This window comes from Coloeus monedula (genome assembly GCF_965178545.1).
Source record: "Coloeus monedula genome assembly, chromosome: 15".
In the NCBI taxonomy this organism is placed as follows: domain Eukaryota; kingdom Metazoa; phylum Chordata; class Aves; order Passeriformes; family Corvidae; genus Coloeus; species Coloeus monedula.
This window is the reverse complement of record NC_138795.1, coordinates 9,753,747-9,772,707: the sequence shown is the minus strand read 5'-3', so window position 1 is coordinate 9,772,707 and position 18,961 is coordinate 9,753,747. Positions and strand designations below refer to the sequence as shown.

General features: G+C 48.9%; 1 protein-coding gene across 4 annotated transcripts in view; it reads left to right on the top strand.

Moving 5' to 3' along the window:
* JADE2 (jade family PHD finger 2) overlaps positions 1-18,434 on the top strand; it is a 72,556-nt gene extending 54,122 nt beyond the window's left edge. For 3 of the 4 annotated variants that reach the window (XM_082291640.1, XM_082291639.1, XM_082291642.1), the window contains 4 exons: positions 2,491-2,952; positions 7,441-7,558; positions 11,481-11,609; positions 13,878-18,434. In XM_082291640.1, the coding sequence (XP_082147766.1) occupies positions 2,491-2,952; positions 7,441-7,558; positions 11,481-11,609; positions 13,878-14,746 (1,578 nt within the window). In that variant the 3' untranslated portion in view covers positions 14,747-18,434. The remainder of the gene's footprint in view (positions 1-2,490; positions 2,953-7,440; positions 7,559-11,480; positions 11,610-13,877) is intronic. The other variant, XM_082291641.1, reaches the window with a different exon arrangement.
* The last annotated feature ends 527 nt before the right edge of the window (positions 18,435-18,961 follow it).

The window sequence follows — 18,961 nt, the reverse complement described above, 5'->3', positions numbered from 1 at the left end:
CAACTAAAATCATCTCTGTTTCTTCCCAGTAAGAGTGATTTGAGGACTAATTAAGAACCCACATTAAATCTCTGGGGCAGTTTTACCCTCTCTCTCTCAGAATTTTGTTTGGGAATGGATTTGCCTGGATAAGCAAAGTGTGCTGAAATCCTTGAATGAAAGGTACTGTAAGATAATGAAGCACAGTCGATAACAAAGCAGGGGCTGCTCTATTCTTTTGAGCCTGGTTTATTCTGTGTGGCAGATCACTCCCTCCCGCCACAAGTGGCTTCATTCCAACGCCATTCCGGGATGGATCAATATGTTTTTATTGTTAGTTTATCCAGGGTCCCTCAGTGGCTCCGGCCAACCAGGTATCTTTCTTTGTTGCCCTGTCAGCTGAGCTGCCTAATTATTTTCTGTTTGCATTTTGGGCACGGTTTCTGACAAGTGCTGCTTGCCATCTGTTGGAGTAGAGAGATCCAGGATGAATGTCATTGGATTTGCTTTATTCCTAAGGTGGAGTGATGGTCATTCCTGTTAGCAGGACACTGTCCTGGCAGAAGACATGGGAGTATTTTTAATGCTGTTTTTAGCACTGATGGCAGAAACAGAAGGGAAGGGACACCACTGTGTGTGCTTTAAAAGCCAGTGTGTGATATACTGACTGCCCTGAGTAAATCTGGAAGCTTCAAGTCAGGCTGGGTTCCCTCTGTCCCTCATTCGTTGCCAAAAATAAATACTTGAGCACGGAGCCGGTGCTTCAGCTGCGTGGGTGGCTGTGACAGGGCTTGTCCCAGGGGATGGCCAGGGTGGCAAGGCAGGCACCCTTTGCCCACTGTGGTGGTGAGTGCCCTGGGCTGGCACAGGGAGCGTCAGTGGGCCCCTCACAATGGCACCAAGAGAGTGCCAGCAAGCCTAGCAGAGGGAGTCGAGGTTTGCAAGTTACCAGCTATTTTCCATGAACAATTTCAGACTGAAATTAGGACCAAATGGCCATTTTTAAAGAGGATAAACACGGTGTCAAGAGTTCATAATCTGCTTGCTTGTGATGCCTGCGGGAGTTAGTGCCCATCATTGCTGCCTAGAGCTGTGCTCGTACAGCCAGAGATGCATCCAGCTCTTCCCACTGCTCCCTGAGGCTTTGGAGCAGGGCCTTGAGTGCTCTGTAAGTGAAGGATTTGGACAGTTCTTGCCTGTGCTTTTCTTGGTCCTGGCAGCTGCTTGAGCACCAGCAGACTCATTTAAAAAGTCAAAGAAAAATACCTAAAAGCAGCAACATCAAAAGTTCACCCCTGGGTGCCTGAGCATGATTCAGGGCTGATGGATAGGATGATGATAAAAAGCTATAAAACTTCTGTTCCTCAACTACTATCAGAATATATTTTTCTTTTTGAGAATCAAGGTGCAGCAGAGCCTCAGTAAAACCAAATGGTTTGTCATCAACATTCAGGAAATTTCACATGCCTCCACCTGGTCCTTCAGGCCACAAGTGCATCTTCATCCCCCACAAGAACAATTCTTCTATTAATGCCAAACTAGTGCCTACAGTAATAGCCCACTTAAGATGCCTCATTATTGCAGTTTAACTGGTCATTAGCATCTGGAATAGACTGATTTCTTATGGGTTATGGTTGAAATAATTACTTGACACTCTACAGTTAATGAGTAGAGGGGGAGAAGCTGCTGACATGGACACAGGCATAGCACTGGCTGGTGGGAGTTCCTCTGTGGGACACCAGGCTGAGATTTGTTGCCTGTGGGATCCAAAGTAATTTAGCCTGAGGTAAGTTGGAAAAACATTTAAAAATTGGTCTGAAGGAACTCTGACAACATTGTAGCCACTGTACAAGCTCTAAAACATTAATTTTGTGATGTTTTGCTCCAGTTGCCTTTTGCTTTCTTTTTTAAATTGAGCTAGTTAGAGGCTGTGTAATTTCTAGAGAAGGAAGGCATTCAGGAGCATTGGCTGCTTCTTAGATCCCATGTTCATTCCTAAACCTTGCCATGTTCTGTATGCTTCCAATAAAAGTGGCATATTGGCTTTAGATGTGGTAATAGAGGGGGAGTAGCTTGAGGGTAAAATACAGGTGAGCATTTCTCCATCAGGAGAGAAATCCGTTGACAGTCTTGAAGCATCCCATTGGCCCATGCTGTTCTTTGGCTTTTGACATGTGTTGTTGGAAGAACCACTGGAAGCTCCTGATAGGTGAGAGATGAGCAGGGCCCATTACAGAGGTGGATTAAAAAAGGTAAGGTGGGAAAATGCCACCTCTTGAACCCTGGGATTCTTCTGCTCGGGTTTGTGGTGTTGGGCCCTCAGGTCTCTACGACTGGCGCAGTATAGGTGTTCCTCCATCAGGAATTCCTGTTGTGGAGCATCCATCACTTCATGGCAAGTGTCACCCTGATGGTCTCCCTGGGTTTATGGTATGCCCCTGTTGCGTTGGTGAGTGTCCCCTCAGCGATGGGTGCCTGGCCCTGGCCCTGAGCCCTGTCCTTCTCCCGCAGTGCTCCATGCCCGCCTGTGTCACCGCGTTCCACGTCACCTGCGCCTTCGACCACAACCTCGACATGCGGACTATCCTTGCAGACAACGATGAAGTGAAGTTCAAGTCCTTCTGCCTTGAGCACAGCACTGGGGCAACCAAGTTGCCCGAGGAGGCACGGACAGAGCCTGACCAAGCCCAGCTGGACTTGGAGAAGGTCACGCTGCGGAAGCAGAAGCTCCAGCAGCTGGAGGAGGACTTCTATGAGCTCGTGAAGCCTTCAGAGGTGGCAGAGAACCTTGACTTAAGTGAATCACTGGTGGATTTTGTCTACCAGTACTGGAAGCTGAAGAGGAAAGCAAACTCCAACAAACCGCTGCTGACACCAAAAACAGATGAAGTGGACAACCTGGCTCAGCAAGAGCAGGATGTTCTCTACCGACGCTTAAAGCTCTTCATGCACCTCAGGCAAGACCTGGAGAGGGTGAGTACAGCTTCTCCTTCAGTGGGGTACCCATTTGCTCCATCAGGGCTGCTGTAATGTGTGCTGGCACCCACAGACAGCACAAGCCCTGTTCCCCTGACTCAGTTTGACTCCCCTGACAATTTTGTTCTTTCATCTTCATTCAGAAGCATAACAGTGCTCGGTGTGTGTACATCATCACTGCCAAAGCACTGACATTGATGGAATAAGTTAGTATTGGTCTCAGCCAGGGGTTCAAAAGAACAAATGTCTGCAGGGAGAGGTGCCTTGGCAGGGCTGTGTGGATGGGAGGCAGATGATGCTGCAGCTTATGTCCACTATACCTAAATAGTTTCAAACCACAAAATTATCCTGTGTTGCCCCTCAGATGCTTTCCAGCAGCAAGGCTTGGGAACATCTCATTATTCACTTACATTAAACATCAAAGATGAGTGAAAGGCAGAGCAAGAGCAGGGACTGGGCATCCCCTGCCCTGCTGCAGCCAAAAGTGGGTCAGCTCCTGGGGGAGCTGCTGGCAGAGGCAGAGCTGGGCCAGAGGATGCAGACAGAGGATGCAGGCACCGGCAGCTCCCAGTGGTGTAGGACATCCTTGAATCCTCCCATCCACAGCAGAAGGAGCAGCAGCCTCCACGGCAGCTTTTGGGTGAGAGGGAGCAGTGGTGGAGCAGCAGTCCCCAAGTGGTGCCAGAGCTCCCTGGGCTGGGCTTGCTGCCACACCATGCAGCTGCTTGTGGATTTGGCTGTCATGGCTGCATGGAGGGCAGGAGCAGGGATGGGGCAGAGGCTGGAGAGGAGGAGCAGCAGTGAAGGCAAGAAGCAGCGAGAGAAAGAAGTAGAGGGGAAGAAGCACACACAGAACCTGGGGTGAGATGGCAGAGAGGGGACGGGTGCAGTAGTGCTGCTGCTGGGGAGGCACATGGGCATAGCACAGGGCAGCAGCGGGACAGGGACAGGCAGTGCAGGGATGCTGCGCCTGTCATGCACAGCCCAAGCTGCTGCTTCTCCTTTGCTTAAGACCCAAGCCCTGCCTGGTCCCCTCTCTCGTGTTCCTGCCAGAGGAGTGAATCCATGGCCCTTGCCCAGGTCCCTGTTTGACCACCCACCCAGCGTGCAAAAGCCATGGAAGGGCTCAGGGAGTCTCTAGGAGCAAGGAAGAAGGACAGCTGAAAGTAGCATTGCTCTGACTTGGTGGATGTGGTGCTGTGGTTCCCTGACTAGGGGCTGAGGGTGCTGTAGGTGACATGTTGCTCCCTGGGAGGTGAAGGTGGTGGGGATGCTGCCCCTGCGTGTCCCTGAACTCTCTCTTCAAGCTGCTGTGGCGTAATTGAACCTATGGGGAGAAAGGCAGTGTGGATGAACACTGTGTTTATGTCCAGGTGGGGTTCAGCTTTGGACCAGCCTGCTGTGGTCCCTTGCTGCACCCACCTCATGTGTGGATCCTGGGTCCTGAGAGCCTTCTTCTGTGTAAAAACAGTTGGCTTTGAAGCTATTGGTCTCTTTTCTGTGATCCTGTGGGCCTTCATCCCTGTGGTCATCACTGCCATCCCTCTGCCAGTCTTTCCCCCCTTTGTTCCTGCCTTTACTGCATCACATTTCCATCTCTGTGTTGGGCTGGGCTGGTGCCACCGTTAGTAGGTCTCTAGCAACAGGCTGCATCTGCCTGATCTGAGGGTGACGAGCTCAACTCATTTTTTCCCCTCATCTGCTCTATATTGTAAATCTAAATCAGGTTGCTTTGCCTCCTGCTGCTTCCTCTTGTTCCCAGCCTGGCTTTTCCAGCTGCACTGAACCACTGTGCATCCCTGGGTACCATGCTTTGCTCACAGCAGCTTCTCTTTGATTTGTGTCAAAACTACGTGTTTTACCAGATTTCTCATTTTCCAGAGTTGCCTCCAGCCTTTGTGGGGTGCGCCCATCAGCATTCAGCCTCTGCTTAGCAACTGCTTGCCAGGTTTCGCTGCCTGGCCCTGGAAGAGCTGTTAGTCTGTTCTGCTTCCAAGAGTGGAACAATAAACACCAGCCAGGTCAAAGTCCAGTGCTCAGATGGGTGATAGGGGTTTAAATCCAATTGTTGCCAGTGCATCCCAGGTATCTGATCCTGCCTGGCAGCAGCTGGCAGGTCACAGCCACCCTGTTTCACCTGCAAATAGTGAGGAATCACATCAAATTGGGATCAGAGATGAGCAGCCTGGAAGGTTCTGAAGGCTTTCAGAGGGTGTCCACAGGACATCACGTTGGATTTTAGCAATTTCAGCAGTTAATCTGGCAGAAGTGATTTTGGGGCTGATAATGGTATCAGGATCCAGGAGTTGGGGAGGCAGAAGCAGAGAGCAGATGACATGGGGACAGCCAGAGTGATGGTGGTTCCCGCTGTCATTTCTTAACCCCTGTCATTTCTGCACTTCACAGTGTCAGCAAATTAAAGCTGGGAATCCTAATACAGTCCTCCCATTTTAGTTTTGGCCTTTTTTAACCCTCTTTGCCTTTTTATTAAAGCTTTTTCCAAGGACTGGAAATTATTTAAATTAGCTGTAACAAGAAGCTGTGGTTTCCAGGCTTTCACACCAGCATCTAAACTTGGCTTGGGGAAACAGCACTGGGTGGTGTTGAGCTGTGTAAGTGTGGGTAAATACCAGCAGTCTCTAAGCAAAGCTAAAGTAATGTTTTCTTCCAGGAATATCAAATCATAGAGAAGAGAGACCGCCAAACACTTGGAGATTCAGGTTGCCAGAAGCAGTTATTTTCTCCATAAAGAAATAGCTTCGTGTTTTCTCCAATCCAGAAAGAAAAAAGAGAACATAGTAAAATACACTATATAACTCCCTGCCTTGTATTTACAGCTAGGGGATTCAACAACAACAGCAAAAAAGAGCAGCTTTTTCTCCTTTTATTCTAAACATTCCCAATTTGTCCTTAAGTGAGACAGTATTAGTTGTTGGCTGCAGTTGTCCTGCTGCCCTCACAGCCTTTGGTGGCAGATATGAGGTAAGTATGGGACGATGTCCTGGCTTGCTCTGTCACTGTGAGAGGCACAAAGGCTCCTGGCCACATTGGGACAGTCCCCCAAGCCTGGAAATACTCCCTGCAGAGGAAGGTGTGAGCATGAGGAAGGGAAGGAGTCGAAGATGTCAGGGTCACATGTGAGTGCGGATGTACCCGTGTGCATGTTCCTCTATTCAGGCCACCTCCTCCTTACCTTATTACAAGCAGCTCTGCTCTTTCAGAGCATAGAAAGCTGGGTAAATGCTGTCAAATCCTGTTAGCTGCCATTAGCATTTTCTGCTCTGCAGCTGAAAGCCTCTGCTTGCTCCAAAAGCCTTGATGTCCACTGTGGCAGCAGTGCCAGAGCCTGGCTCTCCAGCCACCCTTACATGGGGCTGGCAAAAGCATGGCACTGAAACTCATGAAGTGCCAGGTGCCAGGAGTTACCAGCAGTAGCTCTGTCATCTTATACTACTGGGAGTGTTTATCAGCAGCCCCGTGTGATGACCCGGGTTTAGCTGCTGCTGCTGCACTGGCTCATGTGAACAGTTATATTTTGTGCTTTGCTGTTTGTGTTTAGCGTTTCAGATAATCATAGAATAAGTTGAGTTGGGCTGGGTTGGGTTGGGTTGGGTTGGAAGGGACCTTAAAGATCATCTTGTTCCAACTCCACTGCCATGGTTAATGAAAGTTCTTAAATTAGGACAAAATGCACCAGTGATTTGTAGGTAGATGTGGAGCAACTGTGAATAACCATCTGGAGGGGCCAGATTTGAGGTAGGGAGCTGCTCCAGCTGCTGACCTGGACCAGCATCACCAGGGTATTTTGCTGTGTTTTCTATGCTTTTTCCTGGTATCTGCTTTAGGGCAGTTCTGTGAGGCTCTGACATCCCCATCCCAGCTGAGCCCCTTCCCTGCACTGGCTGTGGGAAGAGGGTTTATCCCTCCCTGCAAAAGGTGCAATTTGTGGATGAGAACTGGTGCATTGACTCAGGGCACCAAGGTGCTTCATAGAATTTGGCATTTTTTTGTGCAGGTGGCTATGTCAGGTGTGAGCAGGACATGTGCATGATGCAGCTGCAGGGCCAAGGACTCAGCACAATGCTCGGTGGCTGGAGCTGGACCTTTGCATAACTGTGTTATAATGCCCCTTCTACAGCATCTTCCCTTCTGAGACTTCCCAGTGCCCATGCTGGAGAAGCCAGCCAGCCTTCCTTGCCCACTGTGGGGTCCTGGCTGTTGGAGCCAGGACAGAGACATTTAGGCTTGGAATTATTCACTGCATGATTTTTCCCATATTTATCACAGTTTGGATCAAGAGCCTTCACTGCTCGCCCTGGCTCACCCAAAGGGCCTTGGGAGGAGTGCAGCACCAATGATGGTGAGGTGAAAAGGGTGGAATCCCAGGGAGTGGGCATTGCCCTGGGCAGCAGGAGCAGCAACACAACTTGAGGGGACCTGCTTTGACCATGGCTAAACCAGATGCTCTTTCTTGTGTTTCTGTAGGTTAGAAATCTCTGTTACATGGTGACGAGACGGGAGAAAATGAAACACACCATTTGTAAACTGCAGGAGCAGATCTTCCATCTCCAGATGAAGCTTATTGAGAAAGATCTTTACCCAGGTCAGTACCACTTCCCAGAGCTCATTCTTAGACACTGGTCCCCACTGTCCTCTGAAGCCAAGTTGTGTGCCCCAGCTCCCTGCACCAGGGAAGCCAGAGCTGCCCCCTCCCCTGATGTGTTATTTTGGCATGGTTCATACATTGACTCAGAAACACTAAATAAAGCCGGATGTTGGGTGACTGGAGTGCTGGAGCTATTTGTTTTCGCAGATCCCTCTTGATCCTCCCCTTCCTGGAAATCAGTCAGAAGTACCAAGCGTTTGCTTAGGTGGGGATGCTAAGACAGTATTTGGTGACTTTTGTGAGCTGGGACTCCTTGGGAGGAGATGGCACATCCTGGGCACAGGGCTGCTCTGCAGCTGGCTCCCTGGCACAGGGTGGAAGCCCTGCTTCAGGCTCTGCAGATGCCTTTGAGCATTCTGTCAAGAATCAAGGGTTAAGCTGCTGGTGGGGGGTCTGTTGCTCCAGGAGACCAGCTCCCTTAACTCTGGTCAGCTGCAGCTCCCCACTTCACATACCCATTAGTGGAGATCATGCTGCTGTATGCAAAGCTTCTGCCAACTTTTATTAAGGAGCCGAAATAAAGTTGGTTTCCTTTTGTCCTACTTCTTCTTTTCCTTTTGCACAAGCAGTGCTGAAGCCCACAGCTCCTGCTCCCTCCTCCTTTGCCTCCGGTGGCAGGGCAGACCAGACCCCGTGGCTGCAGAACAGTTTTTCCAGCAGCAGCATCTGGTGCTTTGGCAGCCGCTTCCGACGGTTGTTGTGTTTGTGGCTTTGGAGTTGTGTTTGAAGCCATCACATGGTTGGGGTTTCTTCAGGAACTGTCTGGGCTGAGCTTTCCTTGACAAAAGTCTCCTTTGACTGAAGTTGGAGGCTGAGGAATGTGTATATTGAGATGTCTGTGACTCAGGCCCATGCAAATTCCTCTTGATACCCAAAGCCCGGCAGCAATGGGGGGACAGGAGTGGCTGGGACCCCAGGGTGTGCTCTGGGGTGATGTGGGTCCTGTAAATCCCAGTCCCTGTCATACTCTGTGTTGCTCTGCATGTCCTCACTGGACCAGAGGTACAGGTCACCAGCCTGAACACACACAAATGGTGTTCCCGCCAACTGGAGACCCTACATTGGACATCCATTCCCTGGCACCCAGGGTATTGTGCACACATTATTCCTGAGCTGGACCCCCACCTCACTGCCCCAGGAGTACCACCTGCCATGTGCTCTCACTGCCAGACTCTCTGGGTTGTGGAGGCATCACAGGGGGGACTTCAGGATGCTCTTCAGTTCAGCTGGGCAAACCCAGTCCAGCATTTGCAGCTCTCAGAAGGAGATAGGCACAGGGTAGTTTGCCAGGAAGGGTTTTTAAGCTCACCTGTCTTGCAAACAAGGTGTTAGATAGCTGGAAATGCCTTTGGGGACCTGTGTTCCCCAAAATGCCTTGGGGCTAATGTCCAAGCCTCTCTCTGATGCAGCAGTGGGTTTTGAGCTGGCAGTTCCTCCCGGGGAGAGCTGGATTAGGTGAGCTGGGAGCCTCACCAGTAGGGTCCAGATGCCAGCCAATGATGAGGAGCTCTGTTGGGGCTCTGCTGGTGGTGTTTCAGGGTTGTCTTCATTGCCCAGTGCTGGTGCTGTGTGATTGTCCTTCCCAAAAATGTTATGAGTGTACTTGAGAAAAGCATGGCTGCTGTTCCCTTGGTGTTTGTTCTGCTAGAGGTGAGTGATCAGAGACAAACCCGCAGTGGGAGGATGGCTCTGGTGGGGATTGGTGTGCAGGGATCACTTCAGACCTTGTGATGCAGCTGCTCTTCTCTCCTGCCCCACCTGGCTGGTGTTTGCGCTTTCCTTTTCTGCTCTGAACTGACCGAGCTGAGCTGCTTGTCTCTCCCGGAATGGACTTATTGGTTGGGCCTGAGCAAGGACTGACTGCTCCCTCTGGGACCCAGCCCTTTTGAGTCCCTGCTGCCAGGGAAACAGCCCAGCTCCAGGAATTTGATCCTGGGATCTCCAGGTGGTTTGGGCATCTCGGTCCTTCCCATGCCAGGGTGACATGAGGGATCCGAGTGCGTTTTGGCACCAGTCTATAGAGTGTGCTGAGCTCACGAGGAGTTCCCTTGCCAAGTGACCATACCAGGAGCAGCAGATACTCAGCATCCAGTGGAACCAAGGCTTTGGATAACTCACTGCTACATTTTCCAGCATTGCAAAGCACTTACTGGTTTGGAGGTAGGGGATAGTTCCATTAGCATCCTCCCCCACAGCTCCAGACCAGGATGCTCTCCATACCTGGGGTTCCTAAGAGAAAGGAAGAAGTCCCCATTATTTCACCAGGACAAGGCCTGTTTTTAACTGCTGTTACAGTAGCCGTCGACCGAGATCTGTTGGGGTTGTTCCAAAGATGGTTTTGGCACAGAGGTTTTTTTGGACTGGCTCCCACACAAAACTCAGAACAGGAGGGGTTTATTTTTCCCACTGTCAAATGATCATTTAAGCAGGAGATTCTTAATAAAATCAGTGAGAACTGCCCGTGTAAAATGAACCCTCCTCTCTTCCCTGTATTTTTCTTGCACAGAGTGGAAAGTAAACACTGTCTGGCTTTGAAACACGGCTACTATTTTGACAGGTTCCTCTTCAAAAAGTGCTGCTCGGGTTTCTCTTTAGCCCCGTTGTGCTGTCTAAACAAAGTTAGATTTTGATTTTGTAAGCGAAGTGAAAAATGTGTCTGCCTTCCTCCCATTACTTGGCAGGAACGTAGCAAATACCAAATCTGCTTTTGCATTTCTTTCTTTCTGTAAGTCCTTTAGTAAGGAGGGGTTCCTGGCTGGCAACTCCAAGACTGTAAATCCTCTGTTAATTCAGACTCAGGCAGGTGAAATGCAAATTCCCTCCCCTGCTCACCCAGTACATTTCCACTGCTGCAGCAGGGGAAGAGCCGAGGTTATTCCCTCTGACCCATCCACCCCATGGCCTTTCTGCTGAGGATTTGCTGCTGGCTAACACAATAAACTGATTTCTTCCTTGAGATCATTGTTTAGCCTATGGGCCAGACTCTGAAAAACTGCCTGTCCCGCCTCGATTTCCATGAGCCACTCACATTTTGGTTTAAGGTTTAATATCCTTCCCTCTCTGAAAATTAATAGAAGTTTTAGCATAGACTTCTGGGGGATAATGACTTACAGAGTAAGTAAAAACTGTTGGAAGTATTTTACTTGGCAATAAAAGTTGTACTTTTATAGGGTATTTGTCCTGTTTATCCAAGAATAAATCCAGTAGAAGTTCAAAGCCATTTAGGAAATGCTAATTTTTAGCTGAATGTATAGCTAAGAGTTAGATTCCTACCTTTCCATAGGCAATCCTCATCATCTTTCCTATTTCATGTACCTATATCACTTTGGGGTTTTTTCACTCCTGCAGTTTTGCCAAAAGGTCAAAACAAGGTTGGCTGTAAAACTGTTGGTACCTTTGCTCTGTCAGTCTGGCTGTGCAGCTGAATCCCTTCCTGGAGATGCTCCTGTTGATGATGGGTGACACAGCACCAGGTTCATAGGTCACCATGGCTCCTGGAAGGTGTCTGAGCAGGATTTGGGGTTACTCCCTTGTGGGTCCTCACCCCAAAGTCCTGGTCCAGGTCCGTGGCTGCAGTCTCCAGCAAGTCCCCTGCCTTCAGTGGGGCTGCTCCTGTGGCCAGTCCTAAGTTCTTCTCCAAGGCTAAAATCTCTTTTTTGTATAACCTACAGGATTCAGATTTTCTTAACATGTAGAGACCTTAGCCTACAGCTGGCCAAAGAATGGCCCTTGGCTTGGAGTTGTTTGCAGGTCTGCTCCAGGTCTCCACTGCAGGGGTGGCCCAGGGGAACTTGCTCACCGCAGCATCCCTGATGCCTCGTCTCACACGGCGTTTTCCTTTTTTTCTAAAAAATGCCAGAACAAACTGGGAAGAAGACAAAGGGTAAGAAAAGTGACCCAAGAAGGAAAGGAAGAGATGGTAGAAAAAATAGTCCTGAGAAGACAGAGAAAAGAAAATCGGTCAACGAAACTGTTTTGGGACAACTGGGTAAGTCTGATTTTATGGTGCAGAACTGACCTGCGATGCTGGAGGCTCCCTATTTTGGGGAGCAGGGTTAAGAGTCCCAGCCCCTCATCCCTCCTGCATGTACACGGTAGAGTTACACCTTCCATCTCTTCTTTGTGGGAATCAGCCTGAATTATCCAGGTCCTACTAGAGAGACTGGGTCAGAAACATGCTCACTGGCGGGGCAGGGGATTTAAAATTCCCCCCGGTAGCTCCGGGATTGGGAGAATGTGTTGCAAAACCTGTGATATGCTGCTGGAGCAGGATTTCACTTTCAGGTGATAAAATCAGACTTACCCACCCCATGGTAGGGCTGCTCCCCCATGTCCTCTGTGCTGTGCAGTGACAGCAAGTACAGCACGTGGGCTGTGAGTTTTCATGTACTGTCCATGGCATATATGGTCATGCTGGTTGTGCCAGTGGTGCAGGAACATGCAGGAGCCAGGCACAAGGTGCATCCATCTCTTGAATTTGCTCAGGGGGTGAGGAGCTTGGCCCCACAGATGCTTCAACCACCTCCAGCTTGTCCCTATTGGCTACAGCAGCAGGCAAGGGCTGGGGGAAGAAAAAGAAACAGAACAAAAAGGTTGTTTCAGACAAGGTCCTTGACAACTGCATGTGGTTTTTACATGAAATTGGGTTGTTGCTTGATGTCCTCTGGTGCTGCCACCTCCACCAGCAGAGGGAGAAGGTGATGAGCTCATGTGTGCCCAGTTGCCCCGCAGGGACACAGGGGAGCACTGGTCTCCTGTGGGGCTCTCACACAGCCTGGAGATGCTATAAAACCCTCCAAGGGGTACAGAGAGTTTCTGTGGGAGGTTTGGTGGTCTGGACCACCCTGTGTTGCTCTGCTTTGCACATTGCTCACCTGACTATGCTGCTTTCTGGTCATCTCAGAGCAGTTGGGTTTTAGGACCTTTGGAAATGGGGCTTTTGCACTCTTTCTATCTCTGCTCTGTTCTTTGCTAAAGAAGTTTTGGATTTTCTGGGGCAAATTCCAGGAAACAATGGAAGGCTGGAGAATCTCAGAGGAAAGCTGCATGGCTATGAGGTTGGGAAACCAGGCAGCTGACCCAAAGCTTCACCAAGGTCTTGTCACCCCCTGAATTTTGTGAAGGGTTTCAAGCATCCCTTGGGGCTGCTGTCATCTGTTCCCCAGAAGAGCTGGGGAAGGTGAGCTGGGCAGTGCCCTTGCCCACAAAACTTGGGCTCTTTGGTGTTTGGGTACCACGCAATACCCTAAGTTCATCCCTGCTCCTGCTTCACCTTCCCTGCCTTGGGCTGGTGTCAGGGTGGGGTGCTGTCTTCTCCAGAAGGGCCATGATGAGTTGCAGGAGTTGCAGGGTCACAGCCTGTGTTGCTGCTCACAGGTGAGGGTGATGCAAAGCTGTCACTGCTACCAGCAAACATTGCAGGTATGAGTCACTCCACCCAGGCCACTGCTCTTTCCCTCTCTGTTGCTAGACTGGCTGTTTCAAAGGAAAGCTCTTCCTGAAATCCAAAATCAAACTTCATTTTTCCTCCTTCCATAAAACCAACTCAGATGCTGAACCCATGGGTTTCTGTTTCAGAGATTAAAACTGCCTGTGCCTGTGTAGGTGTGCACCTTTCCCATTGCTAATCGGACCCAATTAGCCCCGCCCACAGTGCTCACTCTTGCTCTCAATGATCATTATCAGGAAGTTTTTCTGTTTTTTCCATTCCAGCCTTCATCTCTGCTCCTCTTCTTCAGTTTCCACATCTTTTGAGATGTTCTCAGACGTGCAGATGTAGCAGTGGTCCCATCACCACACCGGCTGCTTGGCTCTGGTGGTGGCCTGGCAGCAGCTGCTTCTTGGGGAACCTGTCACCCCTTGCCTGGGCACAAGTCCTGCTCTGTCACCACATTTTTCAACTTACACTTGAATTGTTTGTCTTCCACTTTTGCACAAGAATGTTTCCACCTGTGCTGGGATGTGTCATTGCTTGTCATCTTTGCTGAAGGAAGATGCTTGGTTTGGATTCAGGAAGGTTCCTGGAGAGTTGGATGTGAGGGACTGCTTGGGTTGTTGTGCTGCGACGTCAGTGAACCCCAAATTCAGCACTGGTGCTGGAGTAAACCCTCCTCTGTGTCTGGATGTGGTGCATTATAGTTGATCTCTTGAGTGTTTCTCCAGTGCCAGGGAGTTTAGGTGGAGTAGGTGATGATGACAGAGGGCAACATGAATGTTTCTGGCTTCTGAGGCAATCTTCCACTCTTGTTTTTCCCAGGCTTGTCAACCTCCTTCCCCATCGATGGGACCTTCTTCAACAGCTGGTTGGCACAGTCAGTGCAGATCACTGCGGAGAACATGGCAATGAGCGAGTGGTCACTCAACAATGCCCACCATGAGGACAGCACCCCTGGCCTCTCCGAGGAGCTCCTCCAGGATGAGGAAACCTTGCTGAGCTTCATGATGGACCATTCCCTCAGGTCCCCATTCAGGCAGAGTGAGACCACAAAGAAAGTGAAAAGCAGAACGAGAACGAACACTAAGAAAAAGCTGCCGAGGAGCAGCCCCTCTGCAGTGGGTGGGGGCCACCCGGAGGGCTCAGAGCCCTGGACTAACGATGCCAGCAACTTGTCGGATGATCCTGCCAAGCCCTTCGCTCTGGATTCCAGACCAAGCAAGTCGGAAAAAGGGGCAGCAAAGCTTCCCACCGACCGCAAAGGGACGGGCGAGGCCAAAAAGGCGGCCAAGAAGGGCTCTCTCCAGAAAACCAGCGAGCCTCACCCCCCTGCTGGGACACGGGGCTGCGTCAGCAAGGAGGAGGAGGAGGAGGAGGAGGAGGAGACGCCGCGCTGCGCTCAGACAGAGCCCGGCCCTGCGGCCAAAGTGCCTGACTCCGTAGGTAGCCCCAAAACCATCGTGCGGTTCAAATTACCAAAGGAGAGCCGGGGGGCGCGGCGGTCGCAGCCCCCCAAGGCGGACGGCGCTGGCGGAGCTCCCTTGCGTCGCTTCGACGCCGACACGGACGGATACTTCTCCGACGCCGAGATGAGCGACTCAGACGGGGAGTCCCGCAGTGGCCGGGCGCAGCGGGGCCAGCTGGATGCAGCCGGTGAGGACATCGTCAGGATGAGCATCCTGGCATCCTAACTCATCCAACCACACCGGCTCGATGAGGCCTCAACCCAGTTCCAACTGCCATGTCCAATTTCTGCCTGGTATCACAGCGAGGGGGGTTTTTAATATGTGTATATAGTTGGAAATTCGGCACTGTTGTCTTTCTCTTCTCGATATGCTTGAGATACAGCTTCAGCTTCACCGACATCAATGACTGTGACAGCAGTGATCCCTCCCAGGCTCCCTGCCGGACCTCACTTCCCGGGAACGCAAGCCGGCACCCCCCAGGACCGATGCCGAGGGTGCTGAGAGGGTGGAAGGTGCCGGTACCTGTGCTTTCTGCAGGGATGACAGTTCAATTAATGGGCATTATTTAATGAGGGGCAGATTTCTGCCTGGGACGGTTGCCCTCAGAGCAGGGAGCGAGTAAGAGGGTCCGGCAGTGGCCAGCTGTGGGAGGGGAAATTCCCACCTGTGTGTGTGGAGACAAGGAAGCAAAATAAGTGATTCTAAAATAAATAATGACTAAAGCACAAAAAGCTTGTTGGAGGAAAACGCTTGGGGTGGAAGAGAGCAATGTTATATTTCTATTTTTAGGGAAAAAAAACCCTTGGTCATTATTTTTCCCTTCACTTTTCCATCTGGTTGGGATCCGTCCAGGGGCCAGGATGCAAAATTCCTCCCTGTCCTTGCCCCTGTTGAGGTTGTTAGAAACACTGAAGTGTTTTACTCAGGTGAATGGATCAGCAAGTGGAAAATGGAAATGTGGGGCAGGATGGAGGAGGACCGCATCCTTTAAAACCACCGTGGAGAGTCAGGGTTGGTGTAACCTGGGAGGTTGAGCGATTTTTTTCTGCCCGTGCTTCTCTCCAGTGCTGCCGTGGTCTCACCATGCCAGAGCAGCACATTTGAAATCCCCCTTGCACACCAAAACCATGGCCCCAAGGCCAAATTTGCTGTCACTGAGGGGAAATGACAACCCTTGCCACCACCATTGTGTTTTCCTACTAAATGCTACAATGGAAATGGTGAATTTATTCCTCTCCATCCTTTGTTTTGGTTTGGTTTTTTTTACCTTAAATCCTGGTTACAAGCTGTTGACTCGTTGTGGAGGGGTGATTCACAGAAGCTGACATTATAAATATTACAATAATTTAATGCATAAAATGTCCCCAATAAGCCTTAAATGTTGTTTAAAAGCCCATGTTACCTATAAGTCAGGCGAATTTCCATGTTTGCACTTAATTGCACCATTACTTCGGTTTTGGCTTCAAAGGTCACAGTTAAGTCATGCTACGTGTTTTATTGGAGTGACCCCAGTGTGAGCTCAGGGAACAAAAAAAAAAAAAAGGAATTCACTGAAACTTTTGTTGTTGTTGTTTTTTAAAAATAAAAAATGTTTAAAAAAAAAACAAAAAAAAACACAAAAAAAAAACCAACCAACCCAAACCTGGGACACTTCTGCAACCGGTTAAACCCATCACTAAACAAAAAACCTTGCAATTGTCAAACCAATCAGTCAAAGAATTTTGTGGATGCCAAAGAAATATTTTGACAGTCAAGCAGCACAGCCAGAAACCGGAAACTTGTCATTATGAAAAACAATTGGAAGTTATTTAGCAACCAAGGACTAAAGACACGCTCATACCACACTGCTGCGGCGTTAGGTTCCAAGCTTGCTCCGAGGGATGCTGCTGCTCCGAGACCGCATCCTGCCGTTTTGGTTTCCGATGCTTTTTGCTCATTTCACTGTGAGCTTTCTTTTTGAAACTGAGACTATTTCAATTGATGTTTTAGAGTAGATCATCATCTTTATCAGCCTTCCAAAGTCCTTATTATTGATAAAATTGCAGCAAAGATCAGCGATGACAGCCCAGCTGATCCCAGACACGGCAAGTGGTGGGGGCTTCGGGTGGGATGCCCAGCCCTGCCTAAGCCCAACACTCACCTGGCTGAGACTGACCGTGCCTGGGAAGGAATCTTCCTCAGATGGGAAAAATGTGACACAAGTTATTAGTGGAAAAAAAAAGAAAACAAAAAAACAGCAAAATACCAACAAAACAGGAGCCACCTTTGTTATAAATTAGCATAATCCATTGAGGTTGGAAATGAAAATCCGCTCATTAATTAAGGCTCAGTATGTTCAGATAATGTTAAATACAGTAAATAGGACTTAGTTTATCTTACCAGGCTTGCTAGCTTTAGCTCCAGTATCTTAGTATACAAGTCATAACAATAATCAATATGCTGCCTTTTAATGAATCTTGCTTCAGTGTGCTTCACTCAATTATGGTTAAAAAAAAAAGCAATCCACAAATTTCACTGTACACAGTTCCATTCATCAGCTTCTGCACTACTTGTCTTCTCAGTACAGGAAAGCAAAAAGGGGGAAACTTTAAAGAACAACCGACCTGGCACCTCCAGCATTGGGCAGTAACACAGTTTGAAACACTCCCAAAACATCAGGCATCGTGTTTTGCCATCAGGAGATGGGGGGGAGGAAAGCTAAGGGAGCTGGTGGGGCACAGGGAGAAGAATGGGATGGAGGGAATAGACAGGAGGAAAAGGGCTCTGGTGAGCTGCGGGGCTGAGCAAGGGCTGGACCATGGCAGGATGGCTGCAGCCACCCCAGAGCATCCCCTGCCTGGAGTGTCCTCGGAGCAGGGGAGTCTGGTGTTCTGGAGAGAAAATGCACAAGGAAAATATTTTTGATGTTAATGTAAATGTATTTTGAAATGAATAGAAAGAGAAGAAAAAAAAAGGTTTATTTTAGTACAGAAATGTTATCTTTTAAGATGTATAAACTGCAGGAATCAACATTTGCACTGTAAGAGCACCTGTTTCCTTGGAGAAGCAGCTGCTGTCGAGATGAGGATGCAGAAAGCATCATTCCCTGGTGGAGCACAGCCCCACACCAGCCCCAACCCCGATGTTTGAGAGAGTTTCCACAGGACAGCTCCCATTCCACACTCCCATTTTACCCACACCCATCTTTTTTTGTTTTGGTTTGGTTTTTGGGGTTTTTTTTTGTTTTTTTTTTGCTTGCACCTATTTTATGGAGTTAGGATGCCTGCTGTCCCATGGAGCTTGCCCCAAGGTCGGATGCAGAACAGAGCCAAGAGGGATGCAGGATGCAGGAGGATGCTGCTACAGGGCAGAACATGAGGTTTGGTTGTTCTTTAAGGAAATCCCCTGCAGTTTGCACCATTCCACATTCAAAACAACCCACTTCACATCAGTTACAGGAAACGATATGAATGTCGCAGGAGGAGAAACCCTTCTGTTTTCTTTGTTTCAAAGAACGTGATGTGCCATTTGTTAATACAAAAGAGAAATATTGAAAATATATTGAAAAGAGCAATTTTAAATTATTTTTGGCTTATGTTGCAATATTTATTTTCTTGTATTAGAAATTCCTTTGTAGAGAAAAAATGTATTTTTCATTAATGCAAAAACCTATTTCTCCTTTTTGTACATTTTCCATGTTAGTTAATCCTTAAAGCAATATAATGTTATCAAACTTGTTCTGTGTGAGACTGTATTATGCATGCTATTTGTGTTGCCTTGGAATAGCTCTGTCTGCCATTATTTTCATCCTGTTTAGATACAGTGTATGCTTTAATACACATTGGGACCATGGCCCATTGCTTATGAAAAAAAACCCCTTTGCATTCCTCAGTGTGTTGGCAAATGCAGTCAATAAAGCAGTGTTTTCTGTGTACCTCGTGTCGGTGTGAGCGTGGTCACACGGAGCAAACTCATCCCAGGGATGAGCTCTGTGGGGATGCAGGGCTAATCCAGCCCTGCTGATGCAGCCACTCTGCCTGTAAGTAGCAAATTTTTGAACTTCCATTGCATTTCCATTGACATTTCCATTGCCAAATCTCAGCCACCTCTTGGGAAACACAGCTGGAGACATTTGTCACAGCTGGAAGGGCAAACCCAAGCAAGAGAATGTTCACAAGGTTTCCCATGCTTGAAAGTTTCTATAATTCAAGGTAGCCACCTTTCTTGTGGATATTTATGTCTTGTTTTGAAGACTTGGAGCAAAGCCTGCAGGGGAAGTCCTGCTGCAAGACAGGATGCTCAGAGGAACAGCTTCTTGCACCAGGAGCTAGTGTAACAGGCAGGGAAACACACTGCTAGATTTGCTATTCATGGGAGCAAAAGCAAGCTGTGAAATCCAAAATACTCCAGCAATGTGTTCCTGTTTGTAAGACATTCCTTGTAGCCTGCTGATACCAACCA